Source organism: Charadrius vociferus, unplaced genomic scaffold (genome assembly GCF_000708025.1).
Source record: "Charadrius vociferus isolate BGI_N301 unplaced genomic scaffold, ASM70802v2 scaffold158, whole genome shotgun sequence".
NCBI lineage: Eukaryota > Metazoa > Chordata > Aves > Charadriiformes > Charadriidae > Charadrius > Charadrius vociferus.
In genome coordinates, this window is record NW_009661372.1 from 2,421,825 (window position 1) to 2,449,263 (window position 27,439).

A 27,439-nucleotide genomic window follows, 5' to 3' on the forward strand; every position below is an offset into this window, starting at 1 on the left:
AGGGAGGAGGAAAAACAATGCACCTAGAGGCAAAGCCAGATACAATAGAAAAAAACATTTTATAATTAATACCATACAAAACAGGAAGGCCACATGTATACAGACATGTCAATGGAATTTGACTTGATTTTATGTAAAAAGAAAAAAAAAAGGAATTTTTGCATTGGTATATAAAAAAAGGAATTTTTGCATTGGTATCTTTGTTCATTCTAAAAGTAACAAATCCTAAGATGTTTTCAGTACTTGACATTCAAATAGAGAAACATTTGTGCCAACAGGACAGACAAAAATGCCTGTTGAAAGGACAGTGTTGTAAGTTAATGTTATTAGCTAGATCCACACAAACACTTTTAAAATTACTGAAATAGACCGAAGGCTGGAAATCAGGACTTTTCAACTGATTATGCACAAACTAACATTTCCTGTGAATTTCTCTCCTGGCATTTAACACCTTGAGACTGCGCCCTGTTTGTACTTCCACAATACACTTCCACATAAAATCTAAGTGGTAATGAGATAACATGCTTTGAAATATACGTTAAGTAACTACAAAGTGGCTAGGTCTTAGTTAAAGAAAACATCTTTACTTAGAAGAGCTTTAGTTTAAGTATGTGTTCAGAATTTAAAGCGTATAAATTCACTGAATTAGTGCTTCAAGTATCACTCCTCATTAGGGATGAATGTAAGAATGCATATGTACTATTGAACTAGGTCTTTACCCTTCTGGGTTCACCCTTACAGGCCTATGTGTGAAACTGCTAGGGCAGCAACGGGATTTTCATCCTGTACAATCAGGCTAGTTAAAAACTGATTCAGTTTCAGTTTTGTAAGGTTTGAGAGTTATATCGTTCCCCTCCTCCCCAACCTTACCTTTTATTTACTACAGCACTTAGTTATGTTAGCTACAGTTGGAGAAGCAAAATTTAATTACCTTGTGATTTCATGAAAAAGTGACATTTGGTCAGTGCTAAACTTTGGTTCAGAATTAAGAGTTCTGTCAGGGAAAACAGCTGACGTCAATTTTCCCTAATATAGTTGAAGAGATCTTGTTAAAATTTGAAAGAAGTTATGATAGTATTAACCAAAAGTTTTAGAATTAATATTAAAAATATTACAAATTAACCTAGCCAAGGTGATGCAAAAAGAGGTAGAAAACATTTCAGAAGAAAGTACACAAGATAAATATATTTACATATATATACATACGAGTATAAAAACATTTAGAAACAGCCATTGTCCCTGTAAAACTTACAACTGTGCTTCATTTCACATGTTGCAAATATTTACATTGACTTCAAAAAGAGCTAACAATAGTGTGCAAAATTAAGCATGACCTTACACATTTTGCAAAGTAGTACAGGTTTATAAAAATCAGTCACTGTTCAAATTTTGGCTCTTTTTAACAACTTTTCTATTTAGTGATGTTCCTTTTTGCAGCAGCTTCTCTGATTTGACGATCAAGTTCACTTACAATATGGTCTTCATGATTATATACTCCTGTTCTCAACAGGGTATCCCTCTCTTCTATCAAACGAGAGAGATAATCATCCGTGCTCTCATTTAATTTTCTAGAATGAAGATTATCTGCTCTACCAGCAGAATTATCTCTAACATCTTGCAATTGCTTTCTTTCTTCTCCTAGTTGCTTCAGCCTGATGTTGATAAAATGGAAAGAATCAGAGGATAAACCATATTAAAAATTGCTCTGATTATTTTCATATTAAATCTTTATGTTATTTATCATCTACTGAAGTACTTAGTAAAATAAAGAAAACTATAAAAGGTAATTTATAAAAGGTAAATTATCCTCTCTCTAGGGAAAAAACAACTATAAGTAAAAGAAATTAATACTTAAATTCTAACAATACCTTTTCTATATGCACATCTAACTATAATACTTGGTACCAAGGCTCCTATTTTGATAATGTAACAGCACCCAAATTATAGAAAGGGTCAACTGCAGACAGTTTTTGGAGGCTAACATTAGGTGGAATTAAGATTTTAATTATGTATTCAAAATATGAATTAGTACATGCCCCTTTTCTTAATGCAGCAGTTATCCTTAGAACTGAAGGTTTAAAACAGAAAGAAGCCTGGTGCTGTACAGCTATGACCGCAACATAAAAACCGGGGTACAGTGGCCTTAAACATAGATTTCCTATACAGCAGTACTGTTGCATTTTATAAATGTGCAATCTTTACCTGAGGGACAATAAACTGCGTTCTTTCACTGGACTGACAGCCAGTAATCTTGGTTTAACTGAACCTTCTCCTGTTTTGAGGCAGACAGCAAGAAAAGGTGCAGGGAAAGGAATCTTACAAATGCTTTTATACCTGTTAAGTTTATTTCTGATATCTTCCAGCTCTTGTCGGTCTGTTTCCTCCAGCCCTTCTTCTTCTGCTGCCAAATAGCGCAGCCTTAGGTGCTCCAGCTGTTGTTGCTGCTTTTTAAGGCAAGCCATCACACTTTCTCGTTCACGCTAATATGGGAAGGGGTGAAGATATAACTCAGTTGACTACATGATTACATATAAAAGTACCAATTATATATAGTGACATAAGCAAAACTTCAAGAATGAAGTCATGGCAATTAAGTCTCCAACAGTATCAGAAACGCAGGAGTTAAACAGCTTGACTTAGTTGTTGGTATCTATAATACAGGAAGACCAGGACCATCACAATTGCAGTAAACCTGTCCAGGCTGGATCAGCTGAAGCCCAGTCACAGATATCTTCCCATTAACAAAACAGCAAGTGTTATGAACCTTTTTACAAACTCAGGCTTAAGTGGGTAAACATAAAACTTGTATTTGTGGAACTGCTCAAGATACTGAGATTTATTCCTTCACTACACTCCATTTTAAACTATAACCTTTTTGGGGGAAATAATGAACAGAAAAATACAATCTAGCTGCAGGAAACTTACATCATCAGCACTGTAGTGCGTAGTGTCAAAGCTTCAAGAACTACCTTTTGAAATTGCAATTTGTGGTTAAAAAATAAGCCTTAAAAACAAAACTCTGGTCAGGTTTCCTTTTACATTTAGCTAAAGTTTTGCTTATAGCTAGACAACTTATTCTGTTGATTTAATCAAATTAATCTACCCATGCTAAAAGTTTACTTTTTTTTTAAAGGTCTATACAGAAAGTGCAACAAAACTAGGGTTTTAGTCAACTACCACTTGGTGACATTAAAGTGCCTTAATGAGAAGTGTGGTCCTCTCTCCACTTTTTTTCCTCCCAGTCATTTTCCACATGACCTTGTGCACTAACTCACTACAGTCAGTCTTACACTCTGAATGAGACAGAAGATCCGAGGTAAAATAGCATTTCTTCCTGTAGTTAAAAAATAAGGCAGGAGGTTACACAAACATCCTGGATCTAGACATACTGCGAAGTGCAAGGTTACCTTTGTAATTTCGACATTGCTTTCATCTGAAATATTTGATTGTTAAAACAATCAGTTTTATATTTATTATAGAAGTAAAAAAAGATAATTTTGTTAGATATGTGTAAGTATATTCATTATGTAGTCAACCTAATAACATTTGGAATAGTAGTCAGACAATTTCCTGAATCTCGGTTCCCAGCATCTTAAGCACTCCCTGTTGATGATCAATAAGTGATGGGAAAATCTGAATTTCACAAGGAATTGGTATAAACAAAGACTTGAATTGTTGATGTGAATGGACAATGGAATAGAGACGTACTTAACAAGATATATTAGAATGTATGTAACCCCCAAATATTTTACTTTTATACTAAATCCAATACACCACCCAGCAAATTAAATGTTAGAATTGCAGAGAGATAGGCCAGAAAGACTGAGGAACAACTGGTTAAAGGGATACATATTAAGAACAAAACCAGAGCAGGAATCCTGCCAAAGAATCTACAGCTGACAGATGACTGAAGCATAAAAAAAGCACTTGGAGAAGATAAGGTCATAGTCCTTCCTTCCCCATCAACAGTTCACTGCAGAAGAACATTCTGATGTGAGAGGCACCCTTTTTTACGTGGGATGGATTTGAAGAACAGTCTCAGACTGATGTAGAATAGGAATCTACAAATACATATAGCAAATATTAACAAGTCACTACAGCCAGCTGATATTTATCCAAGAGGTTTTGGAAGTTCTAGGGAAATTCAAATACAAAGTCACAAGACTAACTGGACATGTTAGCCTTGGTGTCAACATCACTACAATTGGTGCTGACACCACAGGAATAACTATTTCCCTACTTTTTATTTTATTCTTTCTTTAAACAGAGGCCTTAGGAATATTCAGGAGCTACCAGCAGGACTTACTTCCACAGTGCCCGAATTGGTTGGAACTATAACTAAAACAAAAACTAACAGGATATACAGGTACACAAGGAAGAATTAATCCAGCTTTTGTAGAAAAAGTCACACTTCCAACTAGTCTTCAACCCTCCCCAACCCCCCCGAAAAAAAAAAAAAAACAAAAAAAAAAAAACAGACCAAAGAAACCACCTACAACCAATCAGAAAACTAAGCTGTCATGGAGAAAGTCCTCAGATTATTCAGGGTTTAGAAGACCAGAGAAAGGATACCAATTGATCATTTCCACAATAGCAAGAAGGTAACAGTGGACTCCACAAGAATCTACTCTGATATATTCATAAAAGAGGAAGTTATTCTGGAAAAAACAGTTTGCTGCCAATACAAAACTATTCGCTGGGGAAAAAGTGTATGTGGAAGAGTGGGATATTATGGGGACAAAAATAAGAATTAGTTTGAAAAGGAAACAGATAAATAAAGAATACATTCCTTGACATCTGTTAAACATGACCTTAAACTAGTTGACTGAGGGCAGCTGGATGATATTCAAAGATATCCAAGCTGGGTTTCTAGATCTTGTGCATCAACTGCTGGCCTCTGTATGGGCTAGATGGTTATTTCGCATCAGTTGCTAGTTTGTTTTTTTTCCACTCAATGAAAAACACTGGCTGAAAGTCAAAACTAAGTAAATTCCAACTAGAGACATGATTCAAGTTATTAAAACAGTGGAAATTAATCACTTAAGCAATGTACCAGGCATGTTAGGAGCTTCTTAGTCACAGAATGTTTTGAATTAAGATAGACATTTGTATTTTAAACAAATGCTACAGATCAAGCATTACTGTTGAAGTATTTAACAAAGAAGAGAGAAGGCGCTTTTTTTTTTTATTTAAATGAAGTTGCAGCAAATATCACAATGGTATTTTCTGGTTTCCAAATATCTGGATAGGCAACAGCATCCAAACAGTAAAGCCAAATTTCAAGTATAAAATGGGCTATGAGGAAAAAAGGAATTATCTAAACTATTTTGATAGTTGTACTTATTTCCTTTGCGAAATGCAGGTAGTGAGATAAAATGCTGAACATGATCTAGTCTCAAATAGGTTGGTATAAAAACAGTACAACTTAAGTTCTAGTACAAGTAATAGTACTAGTAAACAAATGTAAATATTAAATAAATGGACAGCAACTCTGATTATCTCAATTATCCAAAATCTAGAAGTATAAGGACAGGCTAATATCTTCTTCTTTGAGACCATCACTGTTCTTGGTGCTCTCATTCACTCTCCTAAGTTAAATCCTTTTCAAAATAAAGCAAGTTAAAATATTGCTGTGTTTAAGAAAGAAAATTAGTTAAGTTTACTACCTTAAGGCAAACATGGGACCTAAAATTTCAAGTGTGTTCAATCTCCTTTGTAATGTTCTACTTAGCCTCAGGAGAGGAGTTGTTGCCCTGTAGATGTAGAACAAGTCTAGAAATTTCTACTTGTCTGTCCCTACAGGTACAGAATCTAATAATTCAGTCTGGTGACTAGCTACTTTTCCTGATTAAACAAGAAGTCTAAAGAAATTTGCAATACATATCCCTGTAGTAGATACAGTACAGCCTGACTATCCAAGTTCTGGTTTTAGATTTAATCTGTCTAGTAAAACCTTGTTTTCCTGTTGATATTTTCTAACAGTGGTAAGAGCCTTGGAGGCCACGCAATAAACTATATAAAAATGTAATTTACAAGCAAATGGTCTCATCTGTAGGAAGAAAAACTCCCTCATTACTGTGCAGGATGAGGCTGACATCTTGCTCTTAGATGATAGCAAAAATCTAAATCTTTTACAGCAGAGAGGACTTGTAACTGGCATTATCTCCTTTTCTAGACTTTCCACCTATACCGATTTATAGATATGATTATCTTCAGTCCAATGCATTGTTGCAGATGGTGAGGAAAGGATTAACTTTGGAAAAAATCTCCTTGCTCTGCAGTTCCGTTTATTCATGTCCTAATTTTCCCATTTTAGCCTAAGACTACTGTCATGAGAAGCTGGGGTATTAATGTAAAACTGTCAAATTTGTGTATCTTAGTAACTCTGAGAGAATTTTTTTGAAGGTATGTTGGGCAAACATGACCTGAAAACTAATGCAAAACAGAGTAGCACTTATTACTAGCACAGCAAGACTTCAGCAACATGCTCACAATGGCAATCTGACAGCAAGAAAGGCATGTGAAACACACTGAAAGAAAAGTATACATTAGAAGTACATATACTGAAGGTTAACAGAACAAAGTCCAAAGTTCAATCATGCCAGGAAGACAGAAGATTCCTAAAGCTTTCCTATTGATCAGAAGGGGTCTCATTTAATATCTTTGGTCCTTTTATGCCCTCACTGAACTAGTTAGTTTCAGAACCATAAGGTTTTTTGATCAAGAAACATCTGTAGTGATGTTTAATGAAACCAAGAAAAGGACAAAAGAGAGAATGATGCAAAAGCGAAGGAGAGATGTAGGAAAAGCAAGGCTTTCCTAGAGAATCCTTTGTTCAGTTCTTGTTCCTTTATGTTTTCTCTGGTAAAAAATGTTTAAGAATTCTTTTTAAAAACATAGTAAGCATGTTCATTGCTTAGGGTCATCACACTGGCACAGGGTGCCCAGGGAAGCTGTGGAAGCTCCAGCCCTGGAGGTGTTCAAGGCCAGGCTGGAGGGGGCTTTGAGCAGCCTGGTTTGGTGGGAGGTGTCCCTGCCTATGGCAGGGCGGGTGGAACTCTATGATCTTCAAGGTGCCTTCCAACCTAAACCATTCTATGATTCTATGATGATCATATCCCTAGATTTGTAGGGAAGTAAGTTTGATTATAGAGCATGCTAAATTCTCCCATTCTCCATAGAGGAGAAAAACATTTTGTCTCCAAGTTAATGTTGGGTAGGACTTCCTTTCAGATAAATGTGATTAGAAATTTAATTTTATTACTAAGAGAATTGTGATGTAAATATGACAAATATTCAGCATTTCCTTGTTTGGGAGGGGTGAGGGAAAAGACAAGATAATTTTAGTTCTGTAACAGTGAAAGTCAAGAATTTCTGTAGCATGGCATGTCATGACCCTGAATAAAGCCATTTAAACTCAATAATATTAAATTTAAAAAAATAAAAATCAACATTTTCTGAGGCAAGATTTCCGTAGCATTCAGTTTAAGACAGTCCAACTTGGAGAAAAGACATGAATGCAAGTGAGCAGGGATTTTGTAGTTTCATTTGTGATGGATCCTGTATGTAATTTAAGTTACACACTTCATACTCTGATTTTCAAATGTCTTTCCCAACATTAGTCTTCAACTCCTTTAAAAGTCTGTCATAACAATTTGTAGGGTGCATAAAGAGCAAACTTGCTCTATGAATACCATTCATACATTTCCTAATAATACATCAATACAAGAAGATGGCAAAGAATTTACAACAATTGTTTGTTAAGTGAGGCATGCTGATTTGAATTAATTTATATACAAGTCCATGTTGAGGGTCCATAAAAAGACTGTCTTGTTATGATGAGACAGAAGGATTTCTTTTTCATTGCAGTGATGAAAATGGTGCCACTTCACCCAAGACATCCAGGTATTAAATCCACTTCTCCATCACAGTTTAACAATCCATTGGGCAATAAGCACTTTTTTTTTTAAACCAGAGAAGGAACCAAATGCTACTACATAGTAGTACTTTAAATGTAGCAGAATTTACTGCAAGAGCTTCCAAAATGAAAAAAACAGTATTAATAAAACACTTCTGAGTATTTATGGTAGTAATAAAGCAAAGTCCAGCATTTCTAAACTCACTTGTAACATCTTCATTCTATTCTGTGTATACTTAAAAACTAAGTCGACTGGATACAAAGTATTTTTAAATGCATAGATACACACAACCTTAAAATTCTCAGTCAGGACTTTGACACACTTTGTATTTCCAGAGAATATGCACATAGTATATACTGAAATTAGGAACATTTCAGATGTATTCCCAGCTGCTTATTGCATCTAGTCAGGCTGTTTTAAGCCTTAGTAAGAACTATTAGAATTTTTAAACTTGTAGAATTTTGCATTTTTAAATTTCAGGTAAGGAAATACTCTGGAATCACCAGCTGCTGTACTACGGCAACTTCGTGGATAGACAATAACTATGGCCCACTAGAAAGTCAGAACACTTTGGAACTTTACTCTTGCATTACCACCTAATTAATATCAGCCATTATCCCATAGTGAGGCAGCCACAGATGAACCAGGAGTATCATATGCAAATTACTTTGAAAATTACTTTTGCAATATACTCTTAGTTAGCCTAGTTACCTTCTTCACTACTTTCTCAGCACTGCTAGTCATGCTATTCCTTTTGCTCATTTTCTTTCCTTTCCTCCCTCACCCCTCAGTGAAACATCACCAATATTCCTTTCTCTTCTTAATTTGGTATTTTGCCATCCTCTTCTTACAATCCCATAAACAAAATAAAATCCAATGCAAAGTCACATACTAGTTATCAGATCATTTACTTCACTGTTTTACCACTTTTCTTCACTACTTTGCATCTCTACTGTAGTGCTTGAGACATGGAATACAGTTTTAGGAGCTTGCATGGTGGCAACTTCAATCATGTTTTGAAACCTATGGTACTACAGGAATATCAGCATTAAATAAAAATTAACCAGTAATAAAAACCCTCAAAATTTCAATTATAATCAGATCATAAAAGAATCCCTGTATGCCGCCAGGTGCTCTAGTTAAGAGGCTCTTCAATCAAGGAAGCACAATCTTTATTTTGCCATAGCTGCCTATAAATCCAAAAGGGAGATGTAAACATACATACACTAGACTAAACAATGGCTAAATAGCAGCCACTATTCACTCTCCCACTCACACATACCATGTAAGTCTGTGGGAAAAACTTACGATTGAAGCTAAGGAACTCAAGTAAAGTTTTCTGAAAATAACCCAGAGCTGACAAGTCAGTAGGAGGGCCTGGATGGTTTCAAGACACAGTTTTTAACCAAGACTTGGACCTCCAACTTTTTTTGTGTGCTTTTTTTTTTTAAACAAAGATTCACATCCCATCCTTGGCTAAATTACTTATAAATTAATCAACTTAATTACTGAGTGGATAAGCAAGACACTGGACCAGACAAGGTGAATGTCAGCCAGCCAAGACAGTCTATGTTGTTTTAAACAAACACATCAGTGCTGGTTTTAACAGATCTGTAGGGCACAAACACATTAAAAGACAAATATTTCTTCCAGAACACTGGATAACATATGCATGTACATTTTGAGATTTTGGTTTTCTAGATTACAACAGAGATTATCAACAGCTGAAAAATGACATTTCTGTATCAAAACAAGAATCAAAGCTGGCATTGTTTCTTGCACTCTGACAGGTTCTGAATTTAGCATTTAAGATCTCTGTAAGTACATATGCAGTTCTGTGTAAACCGTTTGGTTGCTCTCAGAAGTAAAGCTCACATACATAAAAACTACGGAAGTCTAGTTTGCATAGTAATGAGATCTCCCAGCCAGCAAACTTTGAAAGACATTTTTTGAAACCTCTGGAAATGGTAAAATCTACCTGAGTGCATAGATATATAGCTAACCTGTTGACATTTTTGTCTTCCTAAAACAGACCAGGGGTATAATAAATGAAGTATTAACACTGACTTGCACTAAGTAACAAAGAGGGAAGAAAAGTAAGCTGCGTGAAGTCTATTTTCACTCAGCTTTACAAACTGTGTTTAAATTCAGCTAACTTCTGTATTTTGTTAAGCACAGGTAAGCATAATGTGTATGTGTCCGCACGTACTTTGGATCTTTTTTTGGTTACCACTGGCACTGTGCTTAGCATTCAAAATCCTAGACATGGAGAAGTTTAGAGCATTTTGTATTAACAGTCCCATATTTTTCTATGTTATGTACTGCATATCTCATATTCTGCAAAACATAAAACCATCACAGATGTGTGCTAAGAACTAGTTCCAAAGTAAAAGGAAACATTTTAATTAAGGAAACATTGACTTTTATGGTTGCAAATCAGAAGAGCATTTTACTAAATGCTTAGCCTGTAGATTATGCTTCTTTAATTCACAAATTGACTGTACTAGGTCACCTTTGAGTAATGGAAATCTCTGTTTAAACATTTTTTTGGCAATGGGCACAAAGCATTAGATCTCATTTCCAAGACTTACCAGCTGGGTTTTGTCATTAACATTTATTAACAATCTAAGATATGGCTTTCAGCGTCTAATCCTCACTACACAAATGTTTTGTATAGTTCTCTAGAGAGCTTTGGTGTGACAAATTACTGGCACAGATTACAGCCCTGTGGCTATTCACCAGAGGCAATGCAAAATTAACATGGTTCTAATCCAATTTAAACAAGAAATTGGTCAAACTATGCACAATTGCACAAATCATCTGAACTAAAGCAAATCTAGAATTCCTGAAGCAACAGTTTCCAAATTTATTTTTAAAACATGGTAAATGGTTTTTGATCAGCTCTGCTTCAACTTTTATTTGCCTCTTTAAAGTCACTTAAATCCTTTATCAATATACTAAGTATAAGATGAAGCACAGGAGTATAAAAACCACAAGAAGCTACTTGGAAAGGGTTTGTTCTGTAGCAGAAAAGTTTTACGTAGCATAATTCACTGTACATGCCAACTTATTTTATGGTTCAGACTTTCAGCAAAAGCATCATCTGAACCCATCTATATGTTACAAAATTCAGACTGTCAGGTCTACAGTGACAAAATTTATAATAAAAACCTTAGTGATATACACTAGTGTTAATCTGGCAAGCAACAATCTTCTGTTTTATTCTACAAGAATTTTTAAATATGTCAGTAAGAAAAAATAGCCTGGACGTTTTATGGCTGCTGAAGCAATCTTAATCAGAGAGATAAGATTTATAGTCTTCCTTCTGTCATCTTGTCGAGCATAGATGTTTCAGAAACTGGAGAATTCATGTCTCCTTTTATCACTAGGCAAAGAAGGACCAATTTGAAGGCAGCAAATAAAGATGAGTTTTTAATTATGAATAGTGATTATATAGCACATTTACTCTCTTCAAAGATAAATACAGATTAAAAGAGGTAATTATCAATTAGGAGAGAGTGGGCTTAGCTTCTAACTCTCCAAAACCTGAATACTCTAGCAGTAAGAATAAAGTAGGAACTATGATCCTTAAAAAAAAAACCAAAACAAAACACTTTCTCAAGCAGGAAGTAGGTGTGAATACAGGTAATAAAAACCATTTACTAAACTTGAATTCTGAAGCTTTATGTCTGTGTCAAGGTTTGTTCAGTAACAGGGATTAATGATTTACGAATTTGTTTGTCAAGGCCAATGGAAATGCTTGCCATTAAGTATACTGTTTAAGCTAATATTTACTGTAATTCATGCAAGACAGGTGATGACCAGAAAAAAGAAACAGAGGCACATGGATTTGTTGAGGATGAAGGTGCCACTCCTGCAGGTTTGAACAGAGTACTTTAGAGTCGTGTGTATGACTATATATACACACACGAGCTCTGTTAAAACACAGCAGTAAGAAACCATGACACATTAGTGTGAGATCAGGATTTCCAAAAGCAGGAGAAAGTTTCACTTTGAGTTTACATTTTCTGCAATTTTACTTCATTTTACAGCATTCAGCAAAGCTTAAACCATGTTTCTAAAAGCTAAGATTTGATTCTTATCTTTACTCTTCTATTACAATTAAAATACACAACAGTTAGGACTGTAATTGACCAAGATGGTTGGGACAGGAACAAAATATTTTCTCTGGAAGTGCTGACTGAGCATTATTGGGAATGAGATTAATAAAACTTTGTTTTGAATTGCACCTGCTTTCAGCTATGCCAAGCCTCTTTGCAGACCTGAGCCTTGGTCTTTCCTGAGTTCAATGTCAAATTGAAACCAGTTTTGCTGTTTTCATTTTTGTAAAAATCATAGCTCAGAGCTTCTGTGAAGATAAACACTAATAAAATGAAAACTGACAGTAGTTAACAGCAATTACTAAGTAGCTTCCAACACAACACTAATGTGGTTGTCTTATATGACAAAAGAAAACCTGCATACCTGTTTAAACCTTGCAAGTTCTTTCAAAGACCTTGTCCATTGTTGTTTGTAGTGGAGCTTTGACTTGGTAGCTGACTCTAACTTTCTTTCAAGTTCAACCTAAAAGCAATTAAAATCATATCAGCTGAAGCAATAACAGCAGTAACAATCACTGAACGATGTATATATACAAAGAGTCTGGTTTAAGAAAAGTGTTTATGTAGTGTAACATACAACATCATCTAAAGCTGTTATATAATATAACGTAAATATTATGGCACATGAACATTTTCTTGTTTAAAATATAGCCTTATTTTTATTGGATAGCTGTCTATACAAAAAGAAAAAGATTAGTTTTTAGCACTAAATTTGCTGATGTAACCTTTAAATATAAGATTCTCAAATTAGCAGTCCCCTCCCCCCTTTTTTCCAAAGTAAGGTTATAAGCCCTAATTTAACAGTAACACTGATGGATAAATCTTGCCTTTAAAAGGTGTTTGAATTTTTTTCTTTCCTGCAGCTGATGGGAGATATGTGCTATATTCTTTCCTCTGAACAGACATCTGTTCAAACTGCTCTTTAAAATCATGTATCTAGTGCGAATCTTTGATCTTACTATCTGAGTAAACCTTTACAAAAGGTTACACACTAAAAGTTGATTGCATTCTGTGCAAAAATAGTTTAGTAGTAAAAGGCAAATGAAAACACTCATGAAGCACACACAACACTAACCTGAAAAATGAAGCATTTTTAATTAATGGCTCTGAGGCAGTGATATTTTCTTTTATTCACACAAAAGTTAATTACCATTAAATTTGTGAAGATCTTAAAGCACTGATTTTTAACCTAACAAAAATAGGAAATCTAAAAATATTTAAGCTAAGAGTTTAAAAAAGTCTGTAGATACAGAAACATATTTTGAATCATTTGCTTGCTTGCACTATTAGAAGTTATTCAAGCATACAGTAATATGCAGACTGACCATATAATGTGAGTGCATTTTGTGTCGAGAAGCCTGGTCCAATTTTTTCAGCTTATTCAGTCAACAATTTGACTCAAACCTCACAATAATTCTGAGCATAAATGCCCATATCTGTGGTTTTAATTAAGGAAAATATTCTCTACTGAAGGCATGCATGGTTTCTAAGAAATCAACTTATGACAGTGATTCCATTCCACTGATAAGTAACACAATCTCTTTTCAGAAATACTTCATAAAAAAAACAATGCACATAATGAAATACCAGTCTAAATTAATCCTCACAAGAAATTCTTCATCTTTATTTAGTTTTATAAACAGAATGCTCAGTTCCTAGCAGAAATCTTGATGGCAGCAATTTAAATATATAGGTTAGGTTTTTTCCTGCCTTAGCCTCTAACACTACTGCTTCCTCTATAGAAATAAGGCCACTGTTTGCCTTATTTGTGTCCAAATATTTAAAGTCTGAAGAAATTGTTGGAAGAATTAAAACAAAAGGGATAAATTAACCGGTTTATCATGCAAGATTATTCTACATCTCCCTTATCAGTGAATGGACCATTGTGACAGTTTTTAAAGACTAGAAAAATCCAAGATACCTTTTCTAAAGTGAGAAGATTTATTTCTGATTGTAGCTGGATTTCTGGTTTGCTACTTTGCTGCTCTTTGTATTGCTGGAACTCCTTCTCCAACATTTTATGCTTATTTTCTGCTTCGTAAAGCTACATTAAAGATATCAAGATATAATGCAAGTTAGCAGAAAAATCCATTCACAGACAAAGGATTAAGTTAAAGAACTTAAGTAATTCTTCAGTAACAAACATCTTACTGACAATTATCTGATATAAAACAGACACTGAAAACTACATATTCATAATTAATGACTTCTTGGTGATGGCATACAGCAAGGTTTTAATAGGAAGAATTTAAAAGAGGATCTTTGCTCAGTACTGGAAAGAAAAAACAAGTCTGTCCTCATATACAGAAGATCAAAATTTATAAACACGGCTGTTCACATTTCTAAAATGACTTGCAGAAGAAACACAGAAAAGAAAACTATTTAGATTTACACACATCTTTTAAAGAAAGCCAACAGTGTTATCTACTATATGAAGTTTTATTACTTACTCAATTTCAGCAGTGTAACTTGTTTAGGAATGTCTGGAAGAGGAAACAGCTAATACTTTCTACAGCCAAATAATGATTTAGAAGAAAGGCTGAAGTAGAAAGACTTCAGTGACTAACGACTTAATGCTATGTACCTCTGCCCTCACTGTGTACTTCTGCAGTTTCATGAAGATTTTATAAAGAGAAAGCTTTGCTTTTCATCTTAAAGTGGGTAATTTAAAAAACAATGCCAATACACAATTACTTTGCTACAAAGAAACTAAGCAAGTCAAAAGTTTAACTTTTTTCATTATACCATATTAAAAATATTAAGAATTTTTTATGCTTTCTAAGAACAGCTGTGTTCCTCTGTTGAATATTATTCAACTATAAATACCTTAATACACCTGACAGAACTGACATATTCCATCACAGAATATGATCCCAAACGCTGCACTTGTATTTCTGTCCAACTAGTTAATGCAAGTATTTCCATGAATTGCATCCAACAGTTTAGAATACTAGGTGAAAATGCTTCAGAGAATTCATTTCTGTTTCAAAGCCCACACCTTCTTCAATCTTCTACATCAATGTTTTAGTTCTTTGGAGTTCCTAATTGGGTCACAACTATTTTTCTTCCAGAATTTCACTTTTTGAAGCTATTATTTTTATAGAATAGATGTAAGAAAGCAAAGATGCTTCCTAGGGATCCATATAAAAATGCAGTTCTCTGCATTTACTTTTCACATATAACCACAATAGCCAACTTCGACAAAAGAGACTGTTTGTCACTTTTCAATTTTTACTGATTTATTTTTAGAGCAGACATACAGACATGATGCTGATGAAAACACTAACTAATTTCTTCAGCTATGAAAAATCCCTAGAACTTCTACAATACTGTTTCATTTCTTGTTTGGTTCTGAAAACAGTTTCAAAAATTGAATTTTTCATGAGACCTCAGGTTGTGGACTGTCAAGGAACTGCACAAATCATACAAGTAAAGCACAGCTTAATGATTCAGGTAGTAATCGTGATGTTCTTAAAGGTGGATGCTTCAAGGATCTTCTCTTGCACATAGTGGGGTTTACCTTCAAACAACGTAGACTTTTAGAGAACTCTACAATTCAAGTATGAAAATTGTGTACTGACACATCTCCTTAAAAGGTAAGTAACAAGTTAAAACATATAGTTCAGAACTATTATAATTTATACTGCAATATTCTACACCCCACCCCATGCAGAAAAGGTTGTCTTACACAGAACAAGCAGTAACAACCACCTCTTATTGAGGCATGAGAGAAATAAAAACCAGCAGGAACAGCACAAAGAAAGACATAGCAGGGCTTGTGTTTGGAAGAGAGACTGTAGGACTGTATGACAGACACCTAAGCAATAAGGAATGGTATGCAGCACAGGCACAAAAGGATTCTTCATAATTAAGCAACAAGTTTAAAATGAACAATTTTTCAATACACAACACGTAATTAAAATTTTACAACTCACTGCCACAGGATGTTGCAATGCTAAAAATAGAAATACTTTTTCAAAGGGATCAGATGAGTTCATGATGAATACTTTCACTGATGGCTAGTAAATATGAAATGCTGCCACTGGCTGAGGATACGTGTAACTCTTAATAGTATTGCTGGATATACCAAAATTGTATCTTCTTATTGTCCCATTTCTTATTTTCTTGCCCTTAATATCCAACCATTGCTGCAACAGAATGCTGAGCCAACTGATCTTTGGTCTGATACAGTATGTCTGTTCTAAATAGGAAAAATAAAGTGATTGTGATGGTATTGCAACCTAGCCAAAAGGAGTCAGTGGGAGAAAAAAGAATGAATTTTGAAGATGACTCCCAGGTGGTGGCATTTGGCTGCTTGAGCCTGAAGAACTACTGGCTATCTTGTCTGGAGAGATACAGCACTAGTTACAAACAACACATCTATGATGCAGAAGTGATGCGCGTCTCACTTTGAAGTGGATTGCATTCTACAGTTTGAAACTGCTCATCTCAGTTCAATGATTGCTCAGTAGAATAGCCAAGATTAGCATCTTCTAGATTACCAGCACTTTCTGTATTAGCTATATTTAACAAATCCACTGTATTGTGGTTAACATGCTGATGCGAAAAGTAGGTTAATAACTGTGTTTAATACTAAACTAAAAAAACAAAATCCCAGCACAACTCTTTCTAATGCAAAAATATGCCTTTGGCTGATACAGTTCTCCAATTAGTCAAATCTATTGTTGGATTATCACTATCACACATCAGAATTGAAAATAATTGAATACCCTTTTGCAATGGAAGAATAAAGCAAACTGTATAGTCAAGCTACCTAGATGTTCACTGCTAACAATTTATTAAGTTACGAAATGTATAGTGCTGTTCAGGTTCTACATGCAATGTATGCTTGATGTAGTGTATGTTTGATTTTTAGCATTAAAAAAAAGAAGAAAAGCTAACCATTGCATTGCAAACTGGCCCTACTACTGAGCAGGATCCCTGCATCTAGCTCACTGAACAACAGAGATGAAGTGTTTATTACAAAGTTGCCAGAATGCGCTTGCCTCAAAACCATTGCTCAACTTACTACGCTTTCTTTAAAAAAAATGCTTACTTAGATAAGTAAATGGTTGAGGCAGAAAATTTAAGTGTACTTACCTGCTGCTGTAAGCGAAGCTTGTCTTCTTCCAGCTGTTTGATTTTTGACCTTTCTAGTTCAACCTGGTGTGCACATTCTTCTCTGGCTCGCCGCACAGAATCCTGTAGCTCCTGCAGATTTCGTTCATGCTCTGCTTGCAACTCCTTCTTTAGTCCTTGAAGCTTAAGAGTAAAACATATTTATAGTAATTCATAGGTGCAAGAGCTTTATTTTAAGAGCCCTTCTTACAATTGTTGCTACTATTCATGAAAGAAAAAAGTGTTATCCAATTTAGAAATTAAACAATAGACATTCCATTGTTATCTATGTTTGCTATATACTCTTTTATTGGCTTTCAGTTTGACTAATGACCTGCAAATTACTATATTTGGGCTACAAATATACTCTTGCTTGACAATTGTAAATACGGACCTATCTGTATCTCGTATTGTACTTTCTACATAAAAGTTGTCTTTAGGAATCCCACATGCACCTTTCTACTGCAAACTAAAAAGCTAAATATACCTCTTCACTGCAGAAACAGTAGAGTCACAGCTATAGCCAAGATACCTTTAGATCATTAAGACTGCACTCTTCAAACTGAGCACATTGAGAGAATTTCTCATTGAGCTACAGCCTTGACATGTTTGAACTTTCTGGAAAGATGTTACTGGCCCAGATAACTGCTAGCTGAACAGAAACCTCTCCAAATGACCCATTTCTCAAACTGTGCAATAGTTAAATGAACCCTACATCATTTTGTCTAGACGCTTTTGGAATCCACTGATTTTTATTATCTCTACACCCTCAGGTCAGAATCTCACTAAATTTAGAGCAAGTTGAGACAAATATGTATGAGATTCAAAATAAAGACTTTAACTCAGACTGAAATGCATTCAGTGAAACTTAATCACCAGATTTTTTGCTTAGATGTTGAAGATAAAGTAAGACACTATTTGCAGCAAAACCTGCTTCTTGAGGGGTATAGACACAGCCTCAACCAGTCAGTCCCTGTGTTGGGAGCTTTAACTTTGTTCACAAGCACAGCATGGATTCATATGATAAAAAGATGAATCTGAGCTACAGGAGGAAAGAGGAAGTTTTTGCTGGACTGCTAAATCACCAAAGCAGTTTACCTACTGTTTTACCTCAAACCAGGACACCTACATAATTAAGTAGTAATTAAGTGAGTTTGTTCTGAAGTACAAAATTAGGCAGTTTATTTTCTCTTTCTCTTTTCATACGACTGGCGTCCCTGAGGTCTCACACCCCATTTTCTCATCTTGGGGGTGTTCAGTGAGATCTAGAAACAATAGTAGCTACTGGTTTCTCCTGCATGTTCTTTGGCCCTGTCATTATAAAAAAACCCACCATAATGAAATAGCAACTCTGTCAAATTGCTGGATAACAGAACCTGGACAATTGCTGTTTCTCCCAGCTCTCCTTGTTACTGTTTCCTATTTCAATGGTTAATCTAGCAACTACTCTTTAAGTAAGGCACTCTTGCACACATGTATGATGTGCACCTGACAGGACTAAACTTAAAATTGAGATTGATAATGTTATATAATTGTCTCCATTGACACTCAAACTCTGTTAAGAATAGAAAATTTACAGTTCTGTATTTCTAGCAAGTCATTAAAAGTTTACTGAATTTCCATTTCAGTAAAACACTGTAGTGGTAACAAAACTTGGCTTAAGTTATTAGGGCTCCTCTATGTATCAGCATGAAGGCTGCTATTTCAGTTCTTATACACAGGTCACAATTGTCTATACAAAAACTCAAACCTTTAGAAATATGCAACAGCACTGTTTAAAATGACCAAACACTTTTTACCTCTGATTCGGCACTAAAAAGCTGACGTTCTCGTTTATCTAGATCTCTCAAGGTTTTCTGAAGTTGTTCTTCCAAAACAGTGTATTCGGCTACCTAAAAGAACAAAATAAGCATTTTTTTCTTGCAATAAAAATATGGTTTAGGCAGACAAAGAATTTCCTCCTGCTATGTTAAAAAATATTGTCAAATTCTGTTTGGAAATTTACTTATAAAAAAAATCTCAAGCTCCTAATGAAGAAATCACAATGAAGAGCCTTTTAATCCAATACGATAAAGACTGATGGGTTACTATGCGCAGCCAGGCTGTATAAGTGCTTTTTGACCAGGCAAGTGAAAGTCAAAGTTAAAAAGGTCCCAAAGATAGCAAGCTAACCTAAAGGATTTCTAACAAGTACTCTATGATTAAGAGCTACTTTTAATTTTTTGCACAGTTGTAGACTAGATGCATGAATACCAGTAGGCATAAAGCCTAATCACAGATCCTTAATAGTAAATATCTTGTCAAATTTTATAGCGATGAGATTTATAATGAGACTTTCAGCAAGTATAAGAACAAGTTTCCTTACCTTTTTCTTAACTAATGCTTCTCTCTCTCTGTCTCTTTTCTTCCATTCTTCTGCAAGTGCCTGCATATGGGCCATTTCCTTCTTTTTAAGCTTTTAAAGGCAGAAAAAGGAATAAAAACTCCAAATCAGAAAACCAAATTAAAATTTTTGGAAGTTCAACTCTAAAGGAGAGACTACTAGCAGAACTAAGCCTTGAAGCAAAAGAATTGTAAACTAAGTTTTGTACACTGACTTATATAACTCAAGGTATGATTCTGACAATGAAAGATAGTTCTTACCCTTAAGTATAAAATGCAAAGTAAGCCCAAGTTTGAGAAAAATATCCTAACAAGTTACAACACTAGATTCTCAGTATCTTCTATAAAGAAGTACGCAACTCTAAGAACACCTAGAATGAATTCTAGAGTAGAAACATAGCAATGGGTTTTGACAAGAGAAGAAATGCAGTGTTAATATTTAACACCAATAATCTATATCTTCAGTATCTACTGTACTTCCTAAACAGTAAGGTAAAGTCGTGAAGGGGGTATTCTGTATTTCACTACCTAGTACCTACTTCAGACACTTAAGAGAAAATAACTTACTTCTTCCTTAAAAGTACGGAAGATATTTGTGTACATCTGAAGTTTTAATATTCTATATGAGCAAAATTTAGTTCTTGTTTGAAACAGTGGCAAAGTTTAAGAAACATGCAGTCAATATTCCTCTCACCAATTCTGCTAAAGCTTCTGCAGCAGTCATGCAGTTTAGCAAATGACTAGAAAGACTAAAAACCTGATTTTCAAAAATGTCCTCTTGCATTTCCTTCCACATTTCTAACTCCAGTGCTGCTTTGTATTCAAGAGTTTCTCGAGGTTCTGGATGGTCTTCTGGGGCACAACGAGGCTGAGTGTGAGGGACATGCTGTTGTTGACCAGCACCTATACACTGATACAATAACAGTAGATTTTTAACTGGAAACTCAACTTTTCAAAGAAGTGTTCAAGGAAGAAGGATAATATATTTATGTAAAATTTACTTGAGAAGAATCTGACACCAGAACTTCTTGCATTTTCACAAGCCCGTAGTCTTCCAAAGTGATAGCATACGAAAGCTCTGCTATTCTGTTGCCTGACCTACAAATGGCATTAAAATAATATTTTAATGAAAACTGTCTTGAAAATACAGAAACACACAAACAGCAAGGGCTAAAAGGTTCTGTGTAAGCTCGAGTCTCTAAACAGTTGCCTATATGACAGCCAAAGATGCTCTCCCATGTATATTGTTTTAATTTAGGGAATGGTTTATACATCTACACTAAGCTTTCTGACTTTAATAGATAACTTGTCATTGGGAACTCACTTATCTTACTAAAATCAACACATCCCTGCAACAAGAGAATGATCCAAAATTATACCTGGAGTCTTAAGTCTTTCTAACAAACATACCTGTTGAATACAGGTATTGCTGCTGACTTTAAGATACTCCATGAATTTCATCAGTTTTGCTTTTTTAAGTGTTAGCAGTGACTTTCTAGTTATCCACAGACACTTAGCATATCATGTGTGGTAAGCCATTCTGGGATTACTGAAAAACACTTTTCTGGAAGCTTCAGTACTGAAAACTCACAACTTTAAATGCACTTACAGGTTAAATATATACCTGCTTTTGTATAATGAAAAAGCATCTAGATAACATATTTTAATAAACCAATCTGAAATTAGTTGCAGTTTCTGCTTAGGTAGAACAGTTTGTCTCTAGCTGTCTCCAATAGTGGACAAAAAGTAGTAAACAAAGGCAGTTTTCTGCACAGAAAGACGTTAAGAGAATCCATCTGCACAAATCATGTAACGAAGTTATCACTAGTCTAACATGAAAGTACACTGTGGTATAGACCTGTACGTGGTCAGTAACAAAACTCTGTTCAGTTCTCACTACTCAATGATGCAAAGGCAATTACACAATCACTTGAAGCTTGGAAGCTGAAGCATTAGGTATCAAGCAATTTGCAACAAAAAGGTTGCAGGAATTAGCCATGGCTGTAGTTTTCACAGAAATTCTCTTCCAGCAAATATAAAAAGACAACATTAAAGTATTTTTACAAAGGTGCAATCTCCTATGAAATTATTTGCAAGGGGGGGAAAAAAACCCAAACATTTGTACTTCACATAAGTTAACATAAATTACTGCATTTCTATCAGTCACTGATTAAAAAACAAATAAGATTCAAGGTAGTGGACCTTGGAAGTCTGAATAATTAAGTCCGTTTCACACATCAGTGTAAAAAGAAGTTTACAGCACCAAGAGCAATGCTAGAAAGGTATCAGCACAGCAAAACGCAGACCTGATTATATTTTGAGAATGCCACCTAGTGGCTATTAAGTTTTGTGCCAAACCAGATTTTATTTCAACAAACTTACTACTGGTGAAACTATGAACCTTAACGTACAGTGAGATCATAAAGTAACTCTCCACAGAATCAGGCCATGCTGGCTCTCACACAAAGAAAGTTAGAGATCAATTTTTATCAGTTTGTGAGGAGAGGGGATATTACTCTGTGTCAGTGACCTGAAGCTTCCTGTGTGTCTAATAAAGTATGTTTTAATTATCTGTAGGCTTAGAGGTTTAAAACTGACCTCAGTCTTAATAGCAATTATATTTAATTCTAAAAGCATAATCAAGTTCCATTATCACACAGAAGATGAGGGTCTAGACACTGATTCCTAGCACAGTTCACATGTTCAAAGACACAGGACAGAAGTAACTATAAATTAAGTTTCTTCATATACATAAAAAAGCATCACTCCTCTATGTAAATGAACATTTATCTTCAGACAGAATATTAACTAATAACACTGCTCCTTCTGATGTACACAAGCTCAAACCCCTGCCCCAATCCTGAAACTGGAAACCTCTCCACTCTATGGATAGATCTGTCCTAACTTTCACTGAAGTCAGTTGCATCTAAAAGCATACTATAGACAAACAGTATTAAAAATTTTCAGTAATATCAGCAGCTTATTGTAATTGTTAAGTAACATACACAGGAAACTGTCTCAATGGATTTCTTCCAGTTATTTATTCCTTTAATCTGTCTGTGAAGCTTACCTAAGATCACGATTACATAAAGGTTTATTACAATGTGGTAGTGGTGTGGGGTTGCACAATATGCTTGTAGCAATTTAGCTTTTAATCTCTTGGATGCCTATTCCCACCCTCATACTGCAGTACTCTGCAGCCTGTTTACCTATTCAAAAAGCTAAACAGGAAGAGCTTGTCCTTTTTCCAGAAAATACTAAACAAACAATTCTTCAAAACTTGCTAAGGAGTAAGTATTTTAAAATAGCTTTACCCTTGTGCTGCTGTGACACTGACTGTTTCATTACAAGTCTGACGCCAGCACTGTTCACCATTACCACCCAAGAAACGGGTTTTTTCTGAAGCCAAGACATTTGAAAGCTGAAGTCTCGCCACACCTAGAAGTAAGTCTTTAGCTGTTTTATCCTTGTGCCACAATTCAACCAGCAGAGGTAACCTGAAACAAAGTGATTTTTGTGTCAGGCATCAACATTAAAGAGGAAACATTCCCATTCATTTGGGAAAAAGATCTCATGTTCTAAAAGTATCTTCCCAAATCTGTTTGACATTTGTGACCATCACTACGAGATGGGTTTACTGCCTCTCACTCAGAGAAATGAGACTTTGTAACTTCTCCATCACTTACTCACTTTGGTAAGATTATCATTCCTTTCTCCAATTATTAGAAAGAACAATGCTGCAGTGACAGCAATTGACTGAATAAACCTAACAGACCAAAATCTTCATCTATAAATACCTATAAATAAATTTTAGTCACTGCCATTCATAGAATACATCTCCTCCACCTCTTCTTTCAAAATATCACTATTTTGATGATTCTTTATCCCATATACTAGTAAGTTATCAAAAGCTGGTGACACTACTGGGAAATTTGTGCCACAGCCCTCAACACTGAGCTCAGCTTCCCAGGTACTTGTTGTATTTTCAACAATATCAGATAGCCATCATGTATTAAAAAGAAATATAAAAAAACTATTTATTTATTTCATTTGAAGTAACGCATTGTTAAAACTATGCTATCTATCAACCTTTAAATTAACAACATACAGCAACAGTACTTGTTTCTGTAAGCAACGATCCCTGCATAAGCACTCAAGAGAAAAGCTAGAATTTTAGAGTCCCTGACATTAAATGTAAGTAATAGAGAAACAGGAAGATGAGTGTATTAAGTATCTGTTGGCATTAGGCATCTGGATTCTATACTAAATCCTCAAACCGATGATCTTAAGTAAAAAATTTGAACTTGACTGCATTTACAACAAAAAATAGAAAAAGTGTAATTAGGATAAAAAGAATGCAAGTTATCACCTGAAGAATGTATCTTGAAGCTGATGAGGTATAGTTGCAAAGTCAAATGCACAGTAGGACTGTGGAAGGAAGACTTCCATGTTTTTTCTGACTTCTACAGGTGGGCTTGTCATAATAGGTGCTGCACTGCCAAAAAATGGATATGAGTACCTAAAAAATAGTAACAAAAAAATTTAATAAATAGATACTTTTTCTTAAGCCTTCTGCAATATGAAAACCAGTTTAGAAGTCTTTCACTGAAGCATTTTTGTATTAAAGTCAAAATTTACACAACATATCCAACAATAGAATTTAGTTCTCAAATACTCATGTTCATATTTACTTCAGCACTGATCCAGCTTCATTTATATTTGCTGTTATTTTTATGAAAAGGCTTGAATAACCTGTATGTTCACAGCCATATGAATTAATCTTTCTGCAATTAATAATTGCAGAATCTTAATAAATTGAGCAGAGAAACAGAAGAAAGGAATATCATATTGAGATGTAGATTGCTACTTGAGAACATTTATAACTATATTTACAACTAAGACTGGTCTAGCAAACAATAATTGATAACTAAGTATACATATAAACAGCATCAGAAGCACTTGCAAATTTCAGTCGCATTTGAAGAATTTAATTTAATTCACTAAAAGGAAAGTTGAATCATTTTACCAATATGATTTACAATGTGGCCTGAAACTACACTACCGGCACAGTTCAATGTATGATAAACTACAACAAAGGGAAGGCCAAGAACCTCTTGAACTTCCCTTTGCTCAGACTGATGATGCCAGCTGTCAGCTAAGTTACTAATAAAACAAATGCTGCATCAAATGCTGCCACTTATAAAATTCCATACTTTAACTATTTGTGCAGAACTGTTTAAAAAGTTTGTTTAGACTTGAATAAAATAATGCTCCCAATATACAGTGAAAATGCCATTTTTTACCCTGTAACTTTTCTTGGCATTTATGTGTTTGGATGTTTCTTGCCATATCCATTGACTGTAAAAGCTGAAGTTCATGGAACAACAAAACTTACTTGTTGTCACTGTTCTGAAACAAATTAATTTTTGGAATGTTATGTGAAAAAGCTTTTGTGACAAAATTCCATCCATTGCATGTTGTTTTCCACATAATGTTTAATAACATAGCCTATACAGAAACTATTAATGATGCAATCTGTACTAGTTGCGTTCTAAAATGTTCCACTCCTCCACCCCAACCCCACCTTTTCACCCTAGTTCTAACAAAGCTTAAACTCCTTGAATTATTAAGAAGCATAGACTTGGCAACCACTTAAAACTGTACTGCAAACTCTGACAGAACAACAAACACAAAGCAAACACAGATGCACCTCCACAGTCACAATATTCAACCCTCTCAAACCAAATCACCATTTAGAGATATGCTTCATCACATGCACCAGAAAGGCCCCAATGAAAATTAGATGGCAAACTAAGAGCTGCTATGAACCACTGAATTCCCATATCCCAAAAAGTAATATTCCACAAGTAGAAATTTTTATTTTTTAGTTTTAAACAACAAAATTATCCCTGCATCTATGAACTCTTGATCCTAATGAAAACTTAAACAAACAAGTAAAAGAGTTTCTCTCTTCACGGGCAATGTTAAAAAAGCAAACAAAGCCCAACCTGCATACAGACACTCATTTCACACCCTTACTTTTAATTGGTCCTTCAACTGTTTAATTCTTATTCCTCCAATTTAGTATTTAACTCCCAGCTAACATCTGCTTATTCTCCAAAAGCGCTCCCATAGTTTTCTTTCATGTTGACATCGGTAACAAACTAATCTATAAGCAATTGTTCCAAAATAGCAACAGTACTTTTCTACTTTTGCTTCAGACAAAAAACTCATGTATCCAAAAAGCTTATCTTTTTTGTACCTCCACAAATTAATGTAACAAGAGATGCTACTTCTCCCTAGTAAGCTTTGCTTCTTGTATGCAAAGACTATCAGAATCCCCTGATACTACCTCTCAGAATGATAATGCATTTACTATACTGGTTATTCACTTTAACACTAGAACATGCTTCCTTTAGATTCACTGGCACAAACAAACTGTATGATGTGTCTCTTACTACAACACTACAAGGAGTTTTTGGTGGAGACATGGAAAGCTACAGAAATTAGTCCTGCCAGAAAGGCAGCCAGAAAGTAAGGAGACAAGTAATCCTCCTTTTCCTCCAAGGACTGAATGATGACCTGTGACTAAGCTCAGACCTGTTGTCTGAGCTTAGATATTCAAGTGAGACTTACTACAAACTACAGCACAGGTGAAGTGTTACGTACTATCTTTAATGCTGTAATGCTCAGAAGTTTAGTGATGAGCCAGATGAACGTTCTAAAGTTATCTTGCTACTAAAAATCAGCTCCATAAAGGTAAAAGGCATCAGGAAGCACACTGCCAGCAATCATTTAGATTATGAAGGCTTTGTATTGAAGAGAAAGATAGTTACTACCAAGAGTAATAGCAACAAAAATACATCATACCTTAACATGCAATTTATTGGAAAACCAACTTCCAGGCCACGTATGCTTCGTAAGTCTATTGAAAAGCAAAAATGATGAGAGGCTGCTGGAATGACAATTTTCTGTGCTGACACAGGCTCAGAAGAACTGGATGCACCCACAGGGTTGTGTTGAGATGCAGCTACTGGACCATTATCAGCTGAAAACACAAAAGATTTTGTATGCGTTATTAAAATAATCTGTTCTGCCCCAAATAACAAAATGTATTAAAGATAGGTCTCACATTTCAAATGCAAGTACAGATAGGTTGCTTGCCCAAGATATTTCAATTCCTTGCAATATAAGCTAACACTATGAAAAACAGCCCCCCTATTTTTAAGTTACTGCTTCCAAAGAAAACACACCAAAACGCCAACATACTTAAAAAAAAGGAAAAAGATTACAGAATCCTTTTGAGAAGATGTAATTACTCTTCAAAGTTACGTAAGTTTATCTCACTGAAGAAGAGTTTAGGGTGCTGCAAGACTTTAAATTCAGCAGTTTAAGGCTGAATTGTTCACAATTGTTCCTAGCCAACTTTAGGGCATGCAGGAGAGGTAGGCTTACAGAAAAATAATTTATAGAGACTTAGTTTGCTTTGAATTAACTAACCTCTTTAGCTTGGAACTGAAAAAACAGAGCACCAGGTCAATTACACTGCTCATGTAAAGCAGCATCAACTACTGGTCCAAGCTTAGGTTTAACTATTGAAATAAATTAAAATGCTCTGGTTAGGTCTATAAAGCATGTGTGCTTACGCCCTTTGATCAGAACCCACCTACTCTGACATCTATTTCATAATTTAGGAAGCAGAAGCTACAGTGAGTGCACGTCCGATTGCATCCAGGCTTTTCAAGTACTTACACTGGGATCCAATACTGCCTTCAAAGAGTAAAAGATCAAGCCACAATTTTACAGACAAGATCTCCAAAAAGGTATTCTCCAAAAAAACGTTTAAGATACTAAAGCAGAAAAAGAGACTAAGAAACTGACAGAGAACTCAACTTCCTT

At 35.0% G+C, this 27,439-nt stretch overlaps 1 protein-coding gene across 1 annotated transcript in view; it reads right to left on the minus strand.

Moving 5' to 3' along the window:
- Positions 1 to 1,411: 1,411 nt before the first annotated feature.
- CEP120 (centrosomal protein 120kDa) overlaps positions 1,412 to 27,439 on the minus strand; it is a 37,296-nt gene continuing 11,268 nt past the window's right edge. Inside the window, exons 9-20 of the mRNA XM_009893825.1 lie at positions 26,411 to 26,588; positions 23,910 to 24,059; positions 22,855 to 23,037; positions 20,542 to 20,638; positions 20,298 to 20,450; positions 19,524 to 19,613; positions 18,958 to 19,050; positions 17,141 to 17,302; positions 13,962 to 14,084; positions 12,405 to 12,503; positions 2,335 to 2,480; positions 1,412 to 1,652 (exon numbers count right to left, since the gene is read on the minus strand). Coding sequence (XP_009892127.1) covers positions 1,412 to 1,652; positions 2,335 to 2,480; positions 12,405 to 12,503; positions 13,962 to 14,084; positions 17,141 to 17,302; positions 18,958 to 19,050; positions 19,524 to 19,613; positions 20,298 to 20,450; positions 20,542 to 20,638; positions 22,855 to 23,037; positions 23,910 to 24,059; positions 26,411 to 26,588 — 1,715 coding nt within the window. The remainder of the gene's footprint in view (positions 1,653 to 2,334; positions 2,481 to 12,404; positions 12,504 to 13,961; positions 14,085 to 17,140; positions 17,303 to 18,957; positions 19,051 to 19,523; positions 19,614 to 20,297; positions 20,451 to 20,541; positions 20,639 to 22,854; positions 23,038 to 23,909; positions 24,060 to 26,410; positions 26,589 to 27,439) is intronic.